This window comes from Herpailurus yagouaroundi, unplaced genomic scaffold, assembly GCF_014898765.1.
Source record: "Herpailurus yagouaroundi ecotype Mexico unplaced genomic scaffold, PumYag 188, whole genome shotgun sequence".
Lineage (NCBI taxonomy): Eukaryota > Metazoa > Chordata > Mammalia > Carnivora > Felidae > Herpailurus > Herpailurus yagouaroundi.
Genome location: NW_024412419.1, coordinates 13,785,391 through 13,802,271, shown reverse-complemented (window position 1 = coordinate 13,802,271; position 16,881 = coordinate 13,785,391). Strand labels below are relative to the sequence as shown.

Below are 16,881 nucleotides of genomic sequence, written 5' to 3'. Positions count from 1 at the left end.
CTTATTGATACAGTTCTTTATGAAAGCAACCCAACTTGAGCAGATGAAGGAAGATTATTCGTACATTATGGAAACAAAAGAAAGAACAAAGGAGCAGATAAATCAAGGAGAAGAGGTTTGTAAACACTTGATGCAAATATTTTTGAGGTCAAATTGCTATAGTACCTATAAGATAAATGGTACTGTAAAATTATATACTTATAGATAAATACGTAGCTATAGAAAACTAATAGCACTTCCATGGTACTCTATGAAATATACGAAGGGTGGTTTTTATATTCAAGGTATTTTATTAGCCTTTACTTTGTTATGTAATAATGGGCATGTACACATTTTCCTCTGTTAAGTTATAAACTAGAGGACAGGGCAATATTTTACATACTTATGCCTGGATATATGACTTACTGGTTCTACAATAAGGTATCACTAATTCTCACTAGAAGTCGTTTGAAAACTGTAGTATTTCTTATGTTGGCAAAAGAAGCACAAGCCTCAAGCTGATATTAAACATATTAAATGCACATGTAATTATATATGGTAGATAAGTATTTCATCACACTGGTAAATTGTTAACATTCATTAAGCACTGATAGCTTGGTGGCAACTGTCACATCTGAACTTGCCAGGTTAGCAGCTGTGCATATCTGTGTGAATTTGAAATTACTCAAGCCATCGTGACTTACTTAAATTTGTTTTTACATCTGCTGTATTTTGTTTTTATACTTTCTTCTTCAGATTCCTGAAGATCCAACCTTCTGTCTGATAATCAGAGACCTCAAAGTCATAAGGCTTACGTTTGAGCCTTTCGTCCAGTACATTAAGTCCACCAATTTTTGTGTGATTCTGTATCTTATTCTTTTGTTAGTCAGTTTCATACAACCAGTTCAGCTTTCAGCTGTTTCTTAGCTTGTGCTTTTGACACAGAATTGTACTAATGATTGATCCAGGTCACCTTTAGTTAGATGTCACACTGGCCCTTTTACTTCAAGTTTTCAGGATTGCATATGTAAAATTAGGTCTGTGGTTGTATGAAGGCTTAAAAAGCAAGGATGGGTATATTTATTTTTATTCCCCACATTGTCCCTTTAAACCCCAGGTATGTGGTAGTGTACAAGGAGGCACTGTAAACCACAGAATTAATATAGCACACTTTCTTGGAGTATCAGTGTTATTGGGGAAAGGAAATATTTGCATATTCAGAAAAAAGTAAAAGTATATGTTACATTTATTATTTTTAAAATAATAAGTCAGGACTTTGAAGAAATTTGTTTGCTTTAGACGGGGGGGGGGGGTTAAACACCCACTCTCTCCATGGTATACTTTGTTATCAACTAGTAAAGATATTTTAATTATGAAGTTAAAGAAGCACTTCCCTATACCCTATATCATGTAGCAGAGTTCCGTATGTATAATGTGCACTTAATAAGAACTTTTTTCTAATTAATTAATTAAATATTAATTAAATATCCTGTATTCTTAAACTCTGGATTTAAATAGCTAAATCTATAGGAAGAACTTTATATTCTCAAAATAAACTCCGAATTTGAATAACTAAATTTATAGGAAACAGTATGTGAAGGTTAGAAACTAGAAAGCATTCGGCCAACAAATAATAAGTTGCACTGTGTGCCTCCTGGCATTGTGCTTTGTCCGTGGCCATAAACAGCCCACATATACCAGGGCTTGAGGGCTCGTGGGGTCATAGACCTAACTACTCAGCAGGAACCAGATGGTAAATAACTGAGTATGGTGGTCACTACTAAAGGACTTATTTGTGACTGGGTTTGTGCAAAAGCACTTAATAGGGTATTAGTGCTGGGGTGTAGGGACTCGGGAAGGGTGGATTTGTTAAGGCTTATGTCTAAGATGAAAAATGAAGGATGAACAGTGCCAGGAGAGGGATGGTGAGAGGAGGGAAGCAGTCTCCAAGAAATAAAAATGATAGTGGAAGGGAGTCAGTGAAGAGGATAAAGTGGAAACAAAGATGAAAAGATGGGATGAGAAATGAAGTAATTTAGACCTCCCAAGAAGGCAGAAGCAAGTGCTCGCATCCAAAAGGTATAGATAGGGGGTATAGCTCAGCAGTGGAGCATTTGACTGCAAAAGGTATAGATAGATGGGGACTGGACTTCAGTGTAATGAAGGCCCCTCCTCTTCAGTGTATGGAAGCTGTGACTGCGTTAGGTTTGTAGATAAGGCTATTGGAAGTTGGAGTTTCCATCTGATGGCCACTAAATTCCCTGAGGTAGGAGGCAGGGAGAATCAGTGAGGATTAGCGCGGGGGGCATGTGTGTGAGGTGTGAAGAGCGTGATAATGGATTGAAATAATCCTGGAAATTGGGAAAGTGACTTGTAGGGACACCCTTGTAGATCTACAGCGTGAGGCCCTGGTTGAAGATGGTCAGCACCAGTGAACGGGAGAGGCCATCTATCTACCCTGGTGTACAGAATATGAAGTCTAGGAGCTACTTCAGAAGCCATTCTAATGTCGCTCTGTCTGATATTTAATGATTTTATTTACTGTTAAGCGAGAACTTAGGTTTTAAAAATTGTAGCTTACTTAGCTTTTAGGAATAAATGTCTTCTACATCTTCCATTATCTTTGGAAAGGGTGCTGGGTATACTTTGCCCAGAAGAACAGACCATTCTGTCTCTCAGATACGGTGTCAAGAGAAGCGGGAAACTGAGTTTTGTGATTTGTCTACACTTGTGAGGTCTTAAACCCTTTGTTCCTTTGATCATCATTAGAATAGTATTTGGCCATTTTTGTAGTGCAGAAATTAAGAAAATAGTTGTACCTAGTCAAAGCATATCAAAGAACCAAAAGTATTTTTATTTTCATCTTAAAAGAAGACATTTCTTTGCGTATCTTTTTTAATACCATTAAGGCAGTACACTTAAAAGAAATACATTTGTAAAATGTCGTGTCTTTCTAATGTCAGTAAGAAATATTTCCTTTTTTTCTTTTTTTAAGCGACTTATTGAACTAAAACGCCAGTGTTTGGAAAAAGAAGAACGTTTTCAAAGTATTGCTGGCTTAAGTACAATGAAGACTAATTTAGAATATTTGAAACATGAAATGGCTTGGGCAGTGGTAATTTTTACTTAATTACTTATTCACTTATACTTTTAATATGCAGAATATATTTGGTTACAGTTAGTCTTCTACATGATTTACTGTGTAATTTCTTTGTAGGTCAATGAAATTGAAAAGCAGTTGAATGCTATCAGAGATAATATCAAAATTGGAGAAGATCGTGCTGCTAGACTTGACAGGAAGATGGAAGAACAGCAGGTAATTGTAGTTTTTCTAATACAGATTTGGTAGTTTAATCATACAAGATTACTCATATTAGACTATTTTAAAAGACTTAACAAAAGTAGAAGTATCAACCTATATATCTGTCTGTGTGTGAATTTATTACCTAATTTATTAGGTGAATCTGACCTAAACTTTTGTTCAAGGACTATTGTGGCAACTCTCTTTTTTAAAAGAGTGTTGTATTTGGACATGATCAGCCAGTTGAGCCCAGTGATGTCGCACTCTGAACTCATGCTTGCAGACAATGGTACTTTGTTACCAACTAGAGACGCTACAGCCTGAAGCTTTTACTCTGGGTTCATTAGCAGTGGCAACATAAGAAGTCTTGAGGTGTTAGGATAATAGTGAATTAGAATAGCATTAAAGTTAAGTATCATGAAGTGTAACAATTCAAAACTGAACACAATACCCAGAGACTGCTACCATAACTTACAGGGAACTGAAGTTTAGGGCCCAGAACCATCAGAGGATTCCATGTAGGTAGAACACATGTGGGACAGGTTGTTAGGTCTATAAAGTTAATTTCAAGCCGAGATCTAAGAGCCCAGGTGGAAACTATGCTATTTATGTAAGATTCAAGAAAAACCACAAGTCTTCCACTTGGGCCTAGAGGTAGAAGTTGGTCGAATGGTAAATAAAAGCAGTAATTCTCTGTTGGGGGTGTGCATGTCGACCTTTTTACCATATAGCAGATCCACTCTTTATACTTGTCTTTTTGTTCTTTTTTTTTAACAGCTTTATTAAGATATAATTTATATACCATACAATCCACACATTAAAAATTTACACTTGAGTGGTTTCTTAGTATTTTCCCAAGGGTATGTAGCCAGCAGTGCAGAATTCCTCACATTGTCATGCCAGAAGTAGAAGTCCTAGCCTTTTCTTTTTTATAGAAGCCCCATCTGCTCAGTGTGGCTGGCCTAACCCCATAGTATTTTGTTCTACTTACGAATTTTTGGCCCCCAAGCTTAGTTTGTAGTATAGGATGTAATATCCCCCACCTTGCTTTTTCCTGTCTCTCCTCCAAGTATGCAGATATGTTTTTCCATTTTAAGAATTACGACATTAATCCATCAAAACAGAGATAAATATGTAAAAATAACAGAAATAAGCTGAATTTCGTACTCCCTCTTCAGGAAGTAAATGGAAGTTCAACCCACCTACTTTTCTTACCTTGGATTTTCATTTCTGCGAGAATATTCTAGAATTGTTTATTTTACCAGATTTTCCTCATCCTCACTTCTTAGCTTATCATAGTGGAGGACTTTAGGTTACTTTTCTCTTTAGATAATCTCCAATCTGAAAATGGAATCCAAGGGTGCCTGTCTGGTTCAGTAGGTAGAGCATGCAACTCTTGATCTCGGGGTTGCAAGTTTGAGCCCCACATTGGGTGTAGAGATTACTTCAAAATAAAATCTTTAAAGAAATAAAAGTAAAAATAATAAAATAAAAATGGAATCTAGTCTGAATAATAGATGTTCACCTTTTTTCAAATGGGAAAAGGAGGATCTTGAGGCTTCATTATACTTCAGTTCTATAGGCGTTTGCCCCACTTAAGCATTTGGGCACTTTCTGGAGGGTAAGAACAATCTTATTTTATAATTGTATCCTTCCCACCATGTCTTACACAAAACCTCTCGTGTAGTGTATGCATGGTCATAGATTATAGAATAACTATTGAATGGAAGGATTGCAAAGAAATAGTGTCTACTATACTATGTGGCTCTTGCTGGAAAAAGTTTGCTGATCCCTGATCTAATAGTTCTCTTATTTGTCCCTTCTAATCCATTCCTTTTGTCAGTGCCCTGCTTTGGTTTCTCATTCCTTTTTGCTTTGGAATATTAACTCCTTACTGATGTTGTTTCCTGTAATTTTCCCTTCACCCTGCATGTGCTTTCAAAGTGATCTAACATACAGATTTCGTTAATGTCCTCGCTCCCTGTTGTCTGGAGGGTTAAGTTGTAAGCTGATTGTTAGGAATTCACACTCTTTGACCGTTCAGGCTCAGCTCTCACCACTACGTTCTTAGTTTAAATATTTTCATTTCCCAAAGTAGGACTGGTGCCTTTCTACATGCTTTTCCATCTGCCTCTAACACCTTTCCCCAACTTTTCTCCAGGGACATTTTGATTAATCTTTCAAGTCTCAGCTCAAATGCCACTTCTGCTTTGAAGGCATTCTTGACTTTTTCTGGCAGACCTCTAGGTTCTTTCTCTGTGCTTCCACAGTTCTAAATAGATATAGCCTTAAGCTTTATTGCATCCAAACTGTATGATCAATTTCCATGTCTGTTCTCTGATAAATTGTGCCTCTTTCCCATTTATTGTGTTACCTGAAGACCATTGTTACTGTATCTTTGTATCCCCAGAAGATAGTACTTTTGTTGGATAAAGAAATGTGGAATTAAAATTATATTTTAGAGGGCACCTGGGTGGCTCAGTTGGTTGAGGATCCAACTCTTGCTTTTGACTCTGATTGTGGGATCAAGCCCTGTGTCAAGTTCCATGCTGAGCATTAGATCTCTCTGTCTTCCTCTGACCCTCTCCTCCTCTCACACGCTCTCTCTCTCTCTCTCTCTCTCTCTCTCTCTCAAATAAAAAAATTATATTCTAGTATTTTATATAATTATGTTTGCTTACCTGATGTCTTGAGATTATTTAGTCAGAGTGAAACCAAGTTTATTATTGGATGTGAACTATATATAACTTAAAATTTTTTTCTGTTTATTGAAGAAAATTAAAATACACTCCAAAATGTTATTTTCTTAAAGGTTAGACTTAATGAGGCAGAAAAAAAATACAAAGATATTCAAGATAAACTAGAAAAGATTAGTCAAGAGACAAATGCACGGGCACCAGAATGTATGGCACTGAAAACAGATGTTACGGCTAAGAAAAGGACCTATAATGAAGCTGAGGTGAGAGAAATTTTCCAGCCTGAAATATCAAATACTATGGATCAAATACAAATACTGTTCACTTACTTTTAAAAGGAGGGGTTTTATAATTAAGTAAGATCTGTGTTGCTTACAAATTTTAAAAAATGTAAGTTTCATGTGGCCATTTTTGTACTTTGTTTTAAAAATATATTTCTGCATATATTTAGCCTCTGATTTGAAGATTTGGCAAAAGTGGGTTTGAATAGGATACATATATTTATTTTATCAAAGTATGTCTTATTTTTTGTTAGGTTTTATATAACCGTTCTCTAAATGAGTATAGAGCATTAATGAAAGATGATGAACAGCTTTGCAAAAGAATTGAAGAACTAAAGAAAAGGTAAGATGGTTACTTTGCATTGCGCATGATTACCTCATTTTATACAACAGTGCCATCAGTGAAATGGAGTATCAGATTTTCCGTACTATTTCTAAAGGAATTTTATTACATTGCTTTGTGGTTTTCTAAACATTCAAGTTATATGTTATTTCATATAACATTTTCTATTTTGGATTATTTACTGTTAGTACCGATCAATCTTTGGAACCTGAACGATTGGAAAGGCAAAAAAAAATATCTTGGTTAAAAGAGAGAGTAAAGGCCTTGCAGGATCAGGAAAGTTCAATCAATCAAGAGATTGAACAGTTTCAACAAGCCATAGAAAAGGACAAAGAAGAACGGGTGAGAATTAAGTAAGTTTCAATATCCTTAGGATGATTATTTTTAATCACTTGAAAATCATGTAGTTTGGTGTTTATGAAGACAGAAAACATGTTTCATTGTTGGTTCATGTACTGAATAAGGTGTGTGTGTGTGTGTGTGTGTGTGTGTGTGTGTGTGTGTGTGTGAAGTTTTGACGACTTGTGATGATTTTTCTCCAGTAACAATCATTTTCAAATAAATCTGCCTTTAGTCTTTTGGGTAGCTGCGTCATTCACTGGTAGGCAGGTGTTAGGGGGGAAAGGCTGGATATTCCTGTATAATTGTAGCACATATTTCTTCTGGTTTTTTGCTTTTATTTTGTAGGCGAGAAGAACTAGATGTGAAGCATACACTGAGCTATAATCAGAGGCAACTGAAAGAACTGAAAGATAGTAAAACCGATCGACTGAAAAGATTTGGGCCTCATGTGCCAGCTCTTCTTGAAGCAATAGATGACGCCTATAGGCGTGGGCGTTTTACCTGTAAACCCATAGGCCCTTTAGGTATTTGTCACCATTTGGTCAGGACACAAGGAACATTAGAAATAAGGTTTTATTTTCAGGAAAGGTTCTCTTGAATCTAGTTTTAAAAGTGTTATCAAAGGGCTATGTAATTATATGTGGATTTTAATTGTATATATTTTAAGAAATAATAACAAAAATCACTTTAAACTTTATAATTTTCCTTTTGTATCTTTAAAACATAAAATAGCCAAAAGCAAGATAACTTAGGAAAAGTAACTATAGAATTGAATAATCTGATTCAGATTTTTTTCCTGAATGAATGAATAAATGAGTTAACTAATTTGAATATAATTGATTAGTTGGAAAATCCAGTGACATCAAGATAGAAGAATTCTCACCACCTGATTTTTGTGTAACTTTTATAAAATGACTTATCTTTTCTTAGTTTCTATTTAGGATTGTTTCGAAGTCCTTTTTCAACTGGAAAACCTGGGTGTATTTCATTATCCCCATATATACAGAAGATTAAAAATATATACATGTCTTTTGAGTTCTCCTGAGAAATTATCTCTAATTCTGTAATATCATTAGGGGAAAATGATGCTGTAAAGATAAATATATATATTTTATTACTAAATATATTTACTGTGGAAATGTGGCATTACATACTATATTATGGTGATGTCTCTTCATGTAAATGATATGTACCTCTGTACCAGGATCTGTTTCAATGGATGAGGCATTTCTTCTCTGTTTTTAAATCGCAATGTTAATCAGTTTTACAGAAAATAATAAAGGATCTGTATGTAAACCTTTTGGTTTGATATTCAAAATGCCATTCAGAGGCTGGCATAGTATCCAATTACATAGAAAGGCCTCTGCTGATTTACATTGGAATGAGTGGGACAGTTCTTTTCATAGGATTTGAGGAGTTGTCTTTCTAGTGTATCCAACGTATAAGTAGGGATTTCCCATTTAGTTAACAGAAGATCTGTAATGTCATCTATACTTTATATGAAAATATTTTGAAGTCAATTATAAACTGTTATAAAAATATTTCAAAGTAAGGATTTATGGGCCTTTTAATACTTTTCTCACTTTTAGGAGCTTGCATTCATCTTCGGGACCCTGAGCTTGCTTTGGCTATCGAATCTTGCTTAAAGGGACTTCTGCAAGCCTATTGTTGCCATAACCATGCTGATGAAAGAGTCCTTCAGGCACTGATGGAAAAGTTTTATTCACGAGGGACCTCACGGCCACAGATAATAGTTTCTGAGTTTCGGAATGAGATGTACGATGTAAGACACAGGTAAGGTATCACTAGTTAAGTGCCATTTCTGGAATTGCTTAATCATGTCCAAGATCAGAAAGAATTAAAAAAATTTTATGTTAACCAAATAGTACTGACTTAATGAAATTTCATCAAGCTGCTTCTTTAATTTCAGCCTAGGCACTGGAGATGCATAGGTAAATAAGACCTGCTCCCTGGCCTTGAGCTCCTTACACGAGGTGTGTTGTGGGAGCCAGAACAGGGAGAGAGATGCAGTGTGGCATAGAACCAATGCTGAGGGAAGTGATACAGACCTAGGCAAATTAAGGGGCATGTGGGGGGTGTACTAACAAAGAGCTTTGACACTCATTACTCACAGTTCAACTCTCAAGGTGCTTTGCAGATCCCTTAAAGAACCGTAGTTGTTTTCTTTGATGACCGTAATAAACCTCAAGGGCCCAGTACCCAAACTGGCCTCTTTGCTAACTGCTGACTAGCTACTCACTTTACTTTTAAATATAATACATATTTTCTAATTTAATCTTCAGCTTTGATAAAATTAGATCACAAAATGCAGATGTAGTTCAGATGAGAAAGTAATTACACGTTAGATGTTAGTAGCTAGATTAGGGAAGAGATTCGAGAAAAGAGGACAAATGATTAGTCTCCTGAACTGATGAGTTTGTCTAGTGACAGACAAGGGTTAATTGCTTTGTGGGCAAATAGAATTCTATGTGCAAAACGTATGGTGGCACGGCATCATAAATTATTCTGCAAAAAAATAGCGTGTGCATTATGGATAGTAAGGGACAGATTAAAAGTGTTATTTAGGACAAAATCAATAAACCCTGTCACTTGAATGTAAGAAAACAAAAGAATTGAGGATGCCTTTCAGGTCTCTGGCTGGAGTGAGTGCCTAGCAGGTGTGTGGTTCAGGAGAAGTACAAGGAAAAAGTGGATTTGTCAAAAGAGGGTAAGTCCTGTTTTGGAACTGTCCATTTTGAGCTTTTTAGGCTAGGTATAAGGATTTGGGAGTTGGAGGTGAAGTGTTTTCTCAATCTGCAGAAAAATTTGACCCTACATTAGTTTCTAGCTTTGATTCCTAATTTCTAAGACCTGATAAAAGTGAAATTTCTGGTGTGCTACCAGACAGCATTGCTTATGGTAAAAAATGACCCCTGACAGGTTAGTTGCTTCTGAAGCGGGACAACTCTGAACACCTGGTCTTCCAGCGTGGTGACTCGTAATTGGGCGTTTCCCTACGGGGACCTTGGAAACTGCCCCTGGGGGATGGCTATGAGAGATTGACTTCTGTGAGGAATATCCTCTTTCACTGGCACTGTCATTTGGGGACCAGGACCTTGGGTCCTGAACTGTCGGGATGGCTCCATGAGCTGCTGTGAGGACTGCCATGAGTAGGAAAGCCTGGTGCTGCCCTACTGGCATGCTGTGTCCCCAGAGATTCCCCGGGGATTGTGGCTCCAGGCTCCTAGCAGCATAGCACATCCTGGGAGGTGGTGCAGAGTGAGAGCTACGTTTGTGCAGCCTGAGGTCACTTCTCAGAAGTAGGTGAGTCCATGTGCTGAGAATGAGGGCCTCACCACTTGGGTAGGTTTGGGAGAGTGAGAGAGGAAGCTGAACCAGTCTACTCAGGATTCAGACACCTGTGGTAGCTGCAGGATTTTTTATTTTTTAATAGGTTTGAGTAGAGAGAATGTGTACTGTTGAATTAATACTGCATTAGAATTTTTTAGAGTGGGTAGGTGTTGCAGGAGAAGAGAGAAGCAGTTGAGAGTGCTGCTGGGAAAGTAGTTCATGACTGGCCATGCGGCTTTGGCTGGAGAAGGAAGCAAGTGAGGCCTGGGAGAAAACCTGTAGGTGGGCCGCAGGAAGTTAGCAGATTTGACAGGCATGGTCAGCCAGGAAGGCTGTAGCTCGTGGTAACAGTGGGAAATTAGAGTAATGGAGTGGCTCCAGAGTATGACAGAGTCCGTGTTTGCCTTTCAGAGTAGTTGGGTATTATGTTGAAGTTCAAGTTGGTGGGGTACTAGAGGAAGTTGGATGTCACTTTTAGGTGTTGACAGTATTGACAAGTTGGGTACATGTAATATTCTCTCAACTTTAGCTGCCTTACAGACGTTTTGGAGGGATGATTTTCTTGTGAAGAACTTTATCAGTATATATTGTGGTTCAAATGCTAAATTTTAAAATTGTCCATGTTATTTTAATGCAGAAAAGAACAGTGAAACCCTATTGGAATATTAGAATGAATAAGGAATATTAGGCTCATATTGAGGAACCTCAACAGAGATTCCCTGGGAAAGTGCATAGCTTCCCAGGAGATACTCGGAGTAGTTTCCTTTCCTTTGCAAATGGCCTTGTTCCCTCTTTTCAGAGGAAATAGAGGATATGGAACTGCTTAGCATGCTAACCACCCACAACCTTGTCTGCGTCTGTACGTCTTCTCCCACTCAACAGAGGAGATGCTCTTTCTCTCTAAAGCTGTTTATTAATCCCCGTAGGCTCTGAATTACATGCTTTCTTCCCTGATTTGTGAACCATTTCTTTTCATTACTTCAACTCTCTCCTGAACTTTAAATGTTCCTACTCCACTGACTTCTCTCCCCTTTAAACATCTTAGGTCAGTGGTTTTCCTCCTCCATCTTAAGAGCAAACTCACTAGGGCACCAGGGTGACTCAGTTGGTTGAGTACCTGACTCTTGATCTTGGTTCAGGTCATGAACTTACAGTTCACAGGGTCAAGCCCCATGTAGGGCTCTGCACTGACAGTACTGGCTCTCTCTCCAGCCCTCCCCGCTGCTCGCACACTCTTTCAAAATAAATAAATAAACTTAAAGAAAAAAAATTCCTTTAAAGGGAGAGAGTAATATTATCAATCTCATATAGTTACTCTGAGGATTTAAGTGAGCTAATATTTATAATATTCTTAGAATGCCTAGCACATAATATAAACGTTTGCTGTTTAAATAAAATAAACCTATTACAACTGTTCTCAAATGTTATCAGATATTTTCCATTGTTATCTATAGTCACACATTAAAAAGGCATATACATAAGGGGCGCCTGGGTAGCTCAGTCCTTTCAGAGTCCAGTTCTTGATTACATCTCAAGTCATGATCCCAGCGTCCCGGGATGGAGCCCTGCATCATCGGGCTGTGTGCTGGGCATGGAGCCTGGTTAGGATTCTCTCTCTGCCTCTCCCTCTGCCCTTCCCCCACGCGTATACTCATGCGCTCACTCTCATCTCTCAAAAATATATATATGTATAATAGTAAAGTTTGATAAGTTGATATTTCTATATTTTTGTGTTCTAGAGCTGCTTATCATCCAGACTTTCCAACAGTCCTGACTGCTTTAGAAATAGATAATGCAGTTGTTGCAAACAGCCTGATTGACATGAGAAGCATAGAGACGGTGCTTCTGATCAAAGTAAGATAAGATGTTTGCTGTATTTTGTATTATTTTTCAGTTTCCAGAATTGAAATTGGTTATATAAATTCCTGTTCCCCTTCTGTATTCTGGAGTTATTAATATGTTTTACCATTGTGCTTTTACCTCATAGAACACTATAGAATAACATAGAACTGGGTGCTTTGTGCGTTTTCTGCCTGAGAGAACTTTTTTAACTTTAGGCTTTTCCTCAGTAAATCATTTCACAAATACATATTATTTTGGTGAATGATGCTATAATTTTGTTTTTGTTTCTTTCTTTCTTGATTGGTTGCCAGATCCGTTTTTTATTTACCTTTACAGATAAGTATGTTATTATTCTATTTTTTAAACAAATAGTCTACTTGATATTTCATGAGTTCTTTTTCTTAAAATTTTGAAAGTATCGTAAAATAAGTCAGTATTTTTCATTTATGTATGTATTTTTATGTACTTGTTGGATTAAATCACCAAACTGTGTTTCATCTATTGACATAAATTTGCTGAGAAGGAACAAGGAAATTCAAAACAGAGATCTAACCAAAATAAGCAGAGTTTGTTTTTCTCATTATTGGAAATTGAGAAGTAATGGTGTCAGTAATTTAAATGTATATATAGTATATATGTTGCAAAGTAATATTGTAATTATTTGTGGGCTTGGCTCCCTCATATTTTAGAAGGATACTTGAGGGGCGCCTGGGTGGCTCAGTCAGGTAAGCATCCCTCTCTTGGTTTCCACTCAAGTCATGATCTCGTGGTTTCGTGATTTTAAGCCCCACATGGGGCTCGGGCTGGCAGTGAGGAGCCTGCTTAGGATTCTCTCTCTCTCCCTCTTTCTCTGCCCCTCCCCCACTCATGCTGTTTCTGTCTCTTAAAATAAATAAATAAATAAACTTAAAAAAAAAAAAAAAGAAAAGGATACTTGAAAGAAAATAATGAAGTCCTCTTGTCTGTCACTAGAGGTTGGCTAGGCCTCCATTAAGTCTAATCCCCTTTTTACTTTTCTCTAGGGCTTAAATATTTCTAGGCTTCCCCACGTAATTCAGTATACCAATCTTTTACTGTAATTTGCTGTTCACTCACATCTTTCCAGGCTGTAAAAGTCATTTAGAAAAGAAAAAGGTTTGTATGAACTGATCTAAAATGAATATTCCCACATGAAAATGTACATAAAATAATTTTTAATTCTAAACGGATTAGAACTTAGTTTGTCATAAAGCATTGTTTACAATGCACTATGGTATTCTTTTTTTTTTTTTTTTTAACGTTTATTTATTTTTGAGACAGAGAAAGACAGAGCATGAACGGGGGAGGGTCAGAGAGAGAGGGAGACACAGAATCTGAATCAGGCTCCAGGCTCTGAGCTGTCAGCACAGAGCCCGACGCGGGGCTCAAACTCACAGACGGCAAGATCATGACCTGAGCTGAAGTCAGCCGCTTAACCGACTGAGCCACCCAGGCGCCCCTCTTTTTTTTTTTTTTTTTTTAATGTTTATTTTTTTATGTTTTTAAATGTTTATTTAATGTTTATTTTCGAGAGATAGAGCAGGCACATTTGAGCAGGGGAAGAGCAGAGAGAGAGGGAGACAGAATCTGAAGCAGGTTCCACCCTGTCAGCAGCACAAAGCCTGATGTGGGGTTCAAACTCACAAACTGTGAGATCATGACCTAAACTGAAGTTGGTCTCCCAACCGACTGAGTCACCCAGGCACCCCTACTATGGTGTTCTAAAGACTCTCAGTAGTTTTAATTCTTTGAATCTTGAGTTGTTTTTGAAATTCTTTTTTTTAACTTTCTGGAATGATTTTATTCGTGTTTAAATAAAAATACTTGAATCTTATAATGATAGGTAGCATTTTGAAATTGTGCATCAGAAAGGCTATGGCATAATTTGAAAAATGTATTTTTCCCTCTATTTTTTTAGAGTAATTCTGTAGCTCGCGCAGTAATGCAGTCTCAAAAGCCACCCAAGAATTGTAGAGAAGCGTTTACTGCTGATGGCGATCAGGTCTTTGCAGGACGTTACTATTCATCTGAAAATACAAGACCTAAATTCCTAAGCAAAGATGTGGATTCTGAGATAAGGTTAGTGTCAGTGCAAGCTTTACTGTGGTATTCTGACTGCTCCCTGTGGTATTCTGTCTGTGCCCTGCAGTGTGCTTCCTTTCATATTACTCTAGCAGCAGTTATTTCAGGGAAGGATTGTGAATATTTTCGGGCTTCGAAGATCATTTAGCTGGATGTAGAATTCTGGGTTGATGGTTGTTTCCCATCATCACTTTGACAACAGTATTTTGGATGGAGAACACAAGTGAGTTCCCTTGACCAGCTGGTCTGCACATCGTTTACTGCCTGTCTGCATGGAGATGAGAGCTGAACCCAGAGTGTCCGTCAGCTACACCACTGTTCTGGCGTTCAGCTCTGACTCTGCTCAGTGAGCGTATAGGTGTACTGGTTTATATTCTGGCTCAAGTTCCCTGTTAACATCTCTTACTGTATTTTGAATTGCACTGTTCTAAAAGGATCAGTCGGCAGAATTAGAACATACATCTAGGAAAACAGAGCTTCCAGAAGAGACTAAGTGAGAAGTTGAATGACAAGCTAGTAAGTGTATTCAATGAGATGCACAAGCATGCAGAAAGGATTTTTGGTACCAAAAAGCCATGATTTTCCAAACTAATTCAGTTGATGAATTGATGGGTTTTGGAACTGAATTAGTGACCTGGAAAACCTTCAGTAGAAGAACTAAAAACTTTAAGTAAAATAAATATCTAAGAAAATTGAGTAAAAGTGAAAGTATTCTAAGTAATTTATATATGTAGGGGAAATGAGAGTTTCGTCAAAATAGATCTCGTTTTTTGGGGCGCCTGGGTGGCGCAGTCGGTTAAGCGTCCGACTTCAGCCAGGTCACGATCTCGCGGTCCGTGAGTTCGAGCCCCGCGTCGGGCTCTGGGCTGATGGCTCGGAGCCTGGAGCCTGTTTCCAATTCTGTGTCTCCCTCTCTCTCTGCCCCTGCCCCGTTCATGCTCTGTCTCTCTCTGTCCCAAAAATAAACGTTGAAAAAAAAAAATTAAAAAAAAAAAAATAGATCTCGTTTTCAAATAGTATTAGTCATTTTTATGTCACGAGAGCAGCATAAAGAAAAGTAGCTATAATAGATACCAGAACATTTGGTAAAACTTCTTTCTTAGCAACAGAGAAAAGTTGAATGACCAGCAACTTGGTGTCATGGCACTGAACGCACATTTTGTATTGACACCAAGTCTTTCTGACGGGATAGATGTGGGAATGTGCCAGTATAAACGTGACCTGTAAAGTGGTAAGTTTTTGTCCATTGTGCCATGACATTTAAATCAAGCCTTCCTGATTCTTAACTGGGTAAGACTAAATTATATGGTATTCAATAGACACGAGTGTAAAATATATAAAAATACCATAGTGATGTTACTCTGTATGGCTCACACTTTTCTTTCGATAAAAATTGCCTCATGTATTTATGTCCCAAGTGTTAAAGAAAAAAAAAAGGATGACATTTTTGGAAAAGATTGTAAGTATGCCTCAGCAGCAAATTGGGATCTCTGATTCCAACAGTTTATTTATTTTATTTTTTTTTTTTTTGCTTTTGTGTATTCCAGTATTTTAGTAATAAAGGTTTCGAGTTGATATTTGGCTTCAATTTTTAGCTAACGGTATTTGTACTAATGTGTAGTGGACACGTCATTTGTTTTAAAAGTCAGGTGAACCGGTTTTTCAAAAATCGTTTCCCCTATTAAATAATATGGGAATCAATAAACTGTTGATTGTAAATATGCCAAGTTCTGGGTATGATGTTCATTTAAATAAATCATACAGAGAAAGACAAATACTGTATGACTTCACTTACATGTGGAATCTTAAAAACAAAACAAACAAGCAAACAAAAGAAAACAAACTGATGCATAGATATGGGGAACAATCTGGTGGTTGAACAGTGTCTCTGCAGAGGGATGAGGGGTTGGGTGAAATAGAGGAAAGGGATTAAAAGGTACAGACTTCTAGTGGGAAAGTAAGTAAGTCATAGAGATGTAATGTATAGTATATTAATATTAATATGTTAACTTTGGTAACAGATGGCTGCTAGATTTTGTGGAGGTCACTTTATAATGTATATAAATATTAAATCACTTTGTGGTACATCTGAAACTAATGTAATATTGCACGTAAACTACACCTCTATTTACAAAAAGAGAGAGAACAGCTAATAGCTTAAAAAAGCCAAGCTTTAAAAAAAAAAAAAAAGACAGAGAATATACCAAGTTCTAATGATATTTAGATGACTTTTGTGTCATCTGTTTTGACCCAAGCCAGTATATTTGCAAGTTTAAAAAAAATTCATTAGTGTTTTTTAAATATAGAAAAGTATAAATTGGGAAACAAACGTAGCTCATGATCCTGTTTCTCCATAGTCCTTATTGATATTTTAAAAAATAATTAGAAGAGGGGCACCTGGGTGGCGCAGTCATTTGAGCGTCTGACTCTTGATTTCGGCTCAGGTCATGATCCCAGCGTCCTGGGATTGAACCCCACACTCAGCATGGAGTCTGCTTAGGATTCTCTTTCTCTCTCTTTCCCTCCCCTGCCCACCCCCGCCCTCTGCTCACATATATGCTCGCTTGCTCGCTCACTCTCTCTCTCAAAAATAGATAGGAAGGAAGGAAGGAAGGAAGGAAGGAAGGAAGGAAGGAAGGAAGGAAG

At 37.3% G+C, this 16,881-nt stretch overlaps 1 protein-coding gene across 1 annotated transcript in view; it reads left to right on the top strand.

The window, feature by feature from the left end:
- Positions 1-16,881, top strand: part of SMC6 (structural maintenance of chromosomes 6) — a 78,821-nt gene that overhangs the window by 24,443 nt on the left and 37,497 nt on the right. The window contains exons 8-17 of the mRNA XM_040496124.1: positions 14-115; positions 2,975-3,094; positions 3,197-3,295; positions 6,093-6,239; positions 6,512-6,600; positions 6,789-6,953; positions 7,288-7,466; positions 8,532-8,736; positions 12,033-12,147; positions 14,072-14,232. Of these exons, the coding sequence (XP_040352058.1) occupies positions 14-115; positions 2,975-3,094; positions 3,197-3,295; positions 6,093-6,239; positions 6,512-6,600; positions 6,789-6,953; positions 7,288-7,466; positions 8,532-8,736; positions 12,033-12,147; positions 14,072-14,232 (1,382 nt within the window). The remainder of the gene's footprint in view (positions 1-13; positions 116-2,974; positions 3,095-3,196; positions 3,296-6,092; positions 6,240-6,511; positions 6,601-6,788; positions 6,954-7,287; positions 7,467-8,531; positions 8,737-12,032; positions 12,148-14,071; positions 14,233-16,881) is intronic.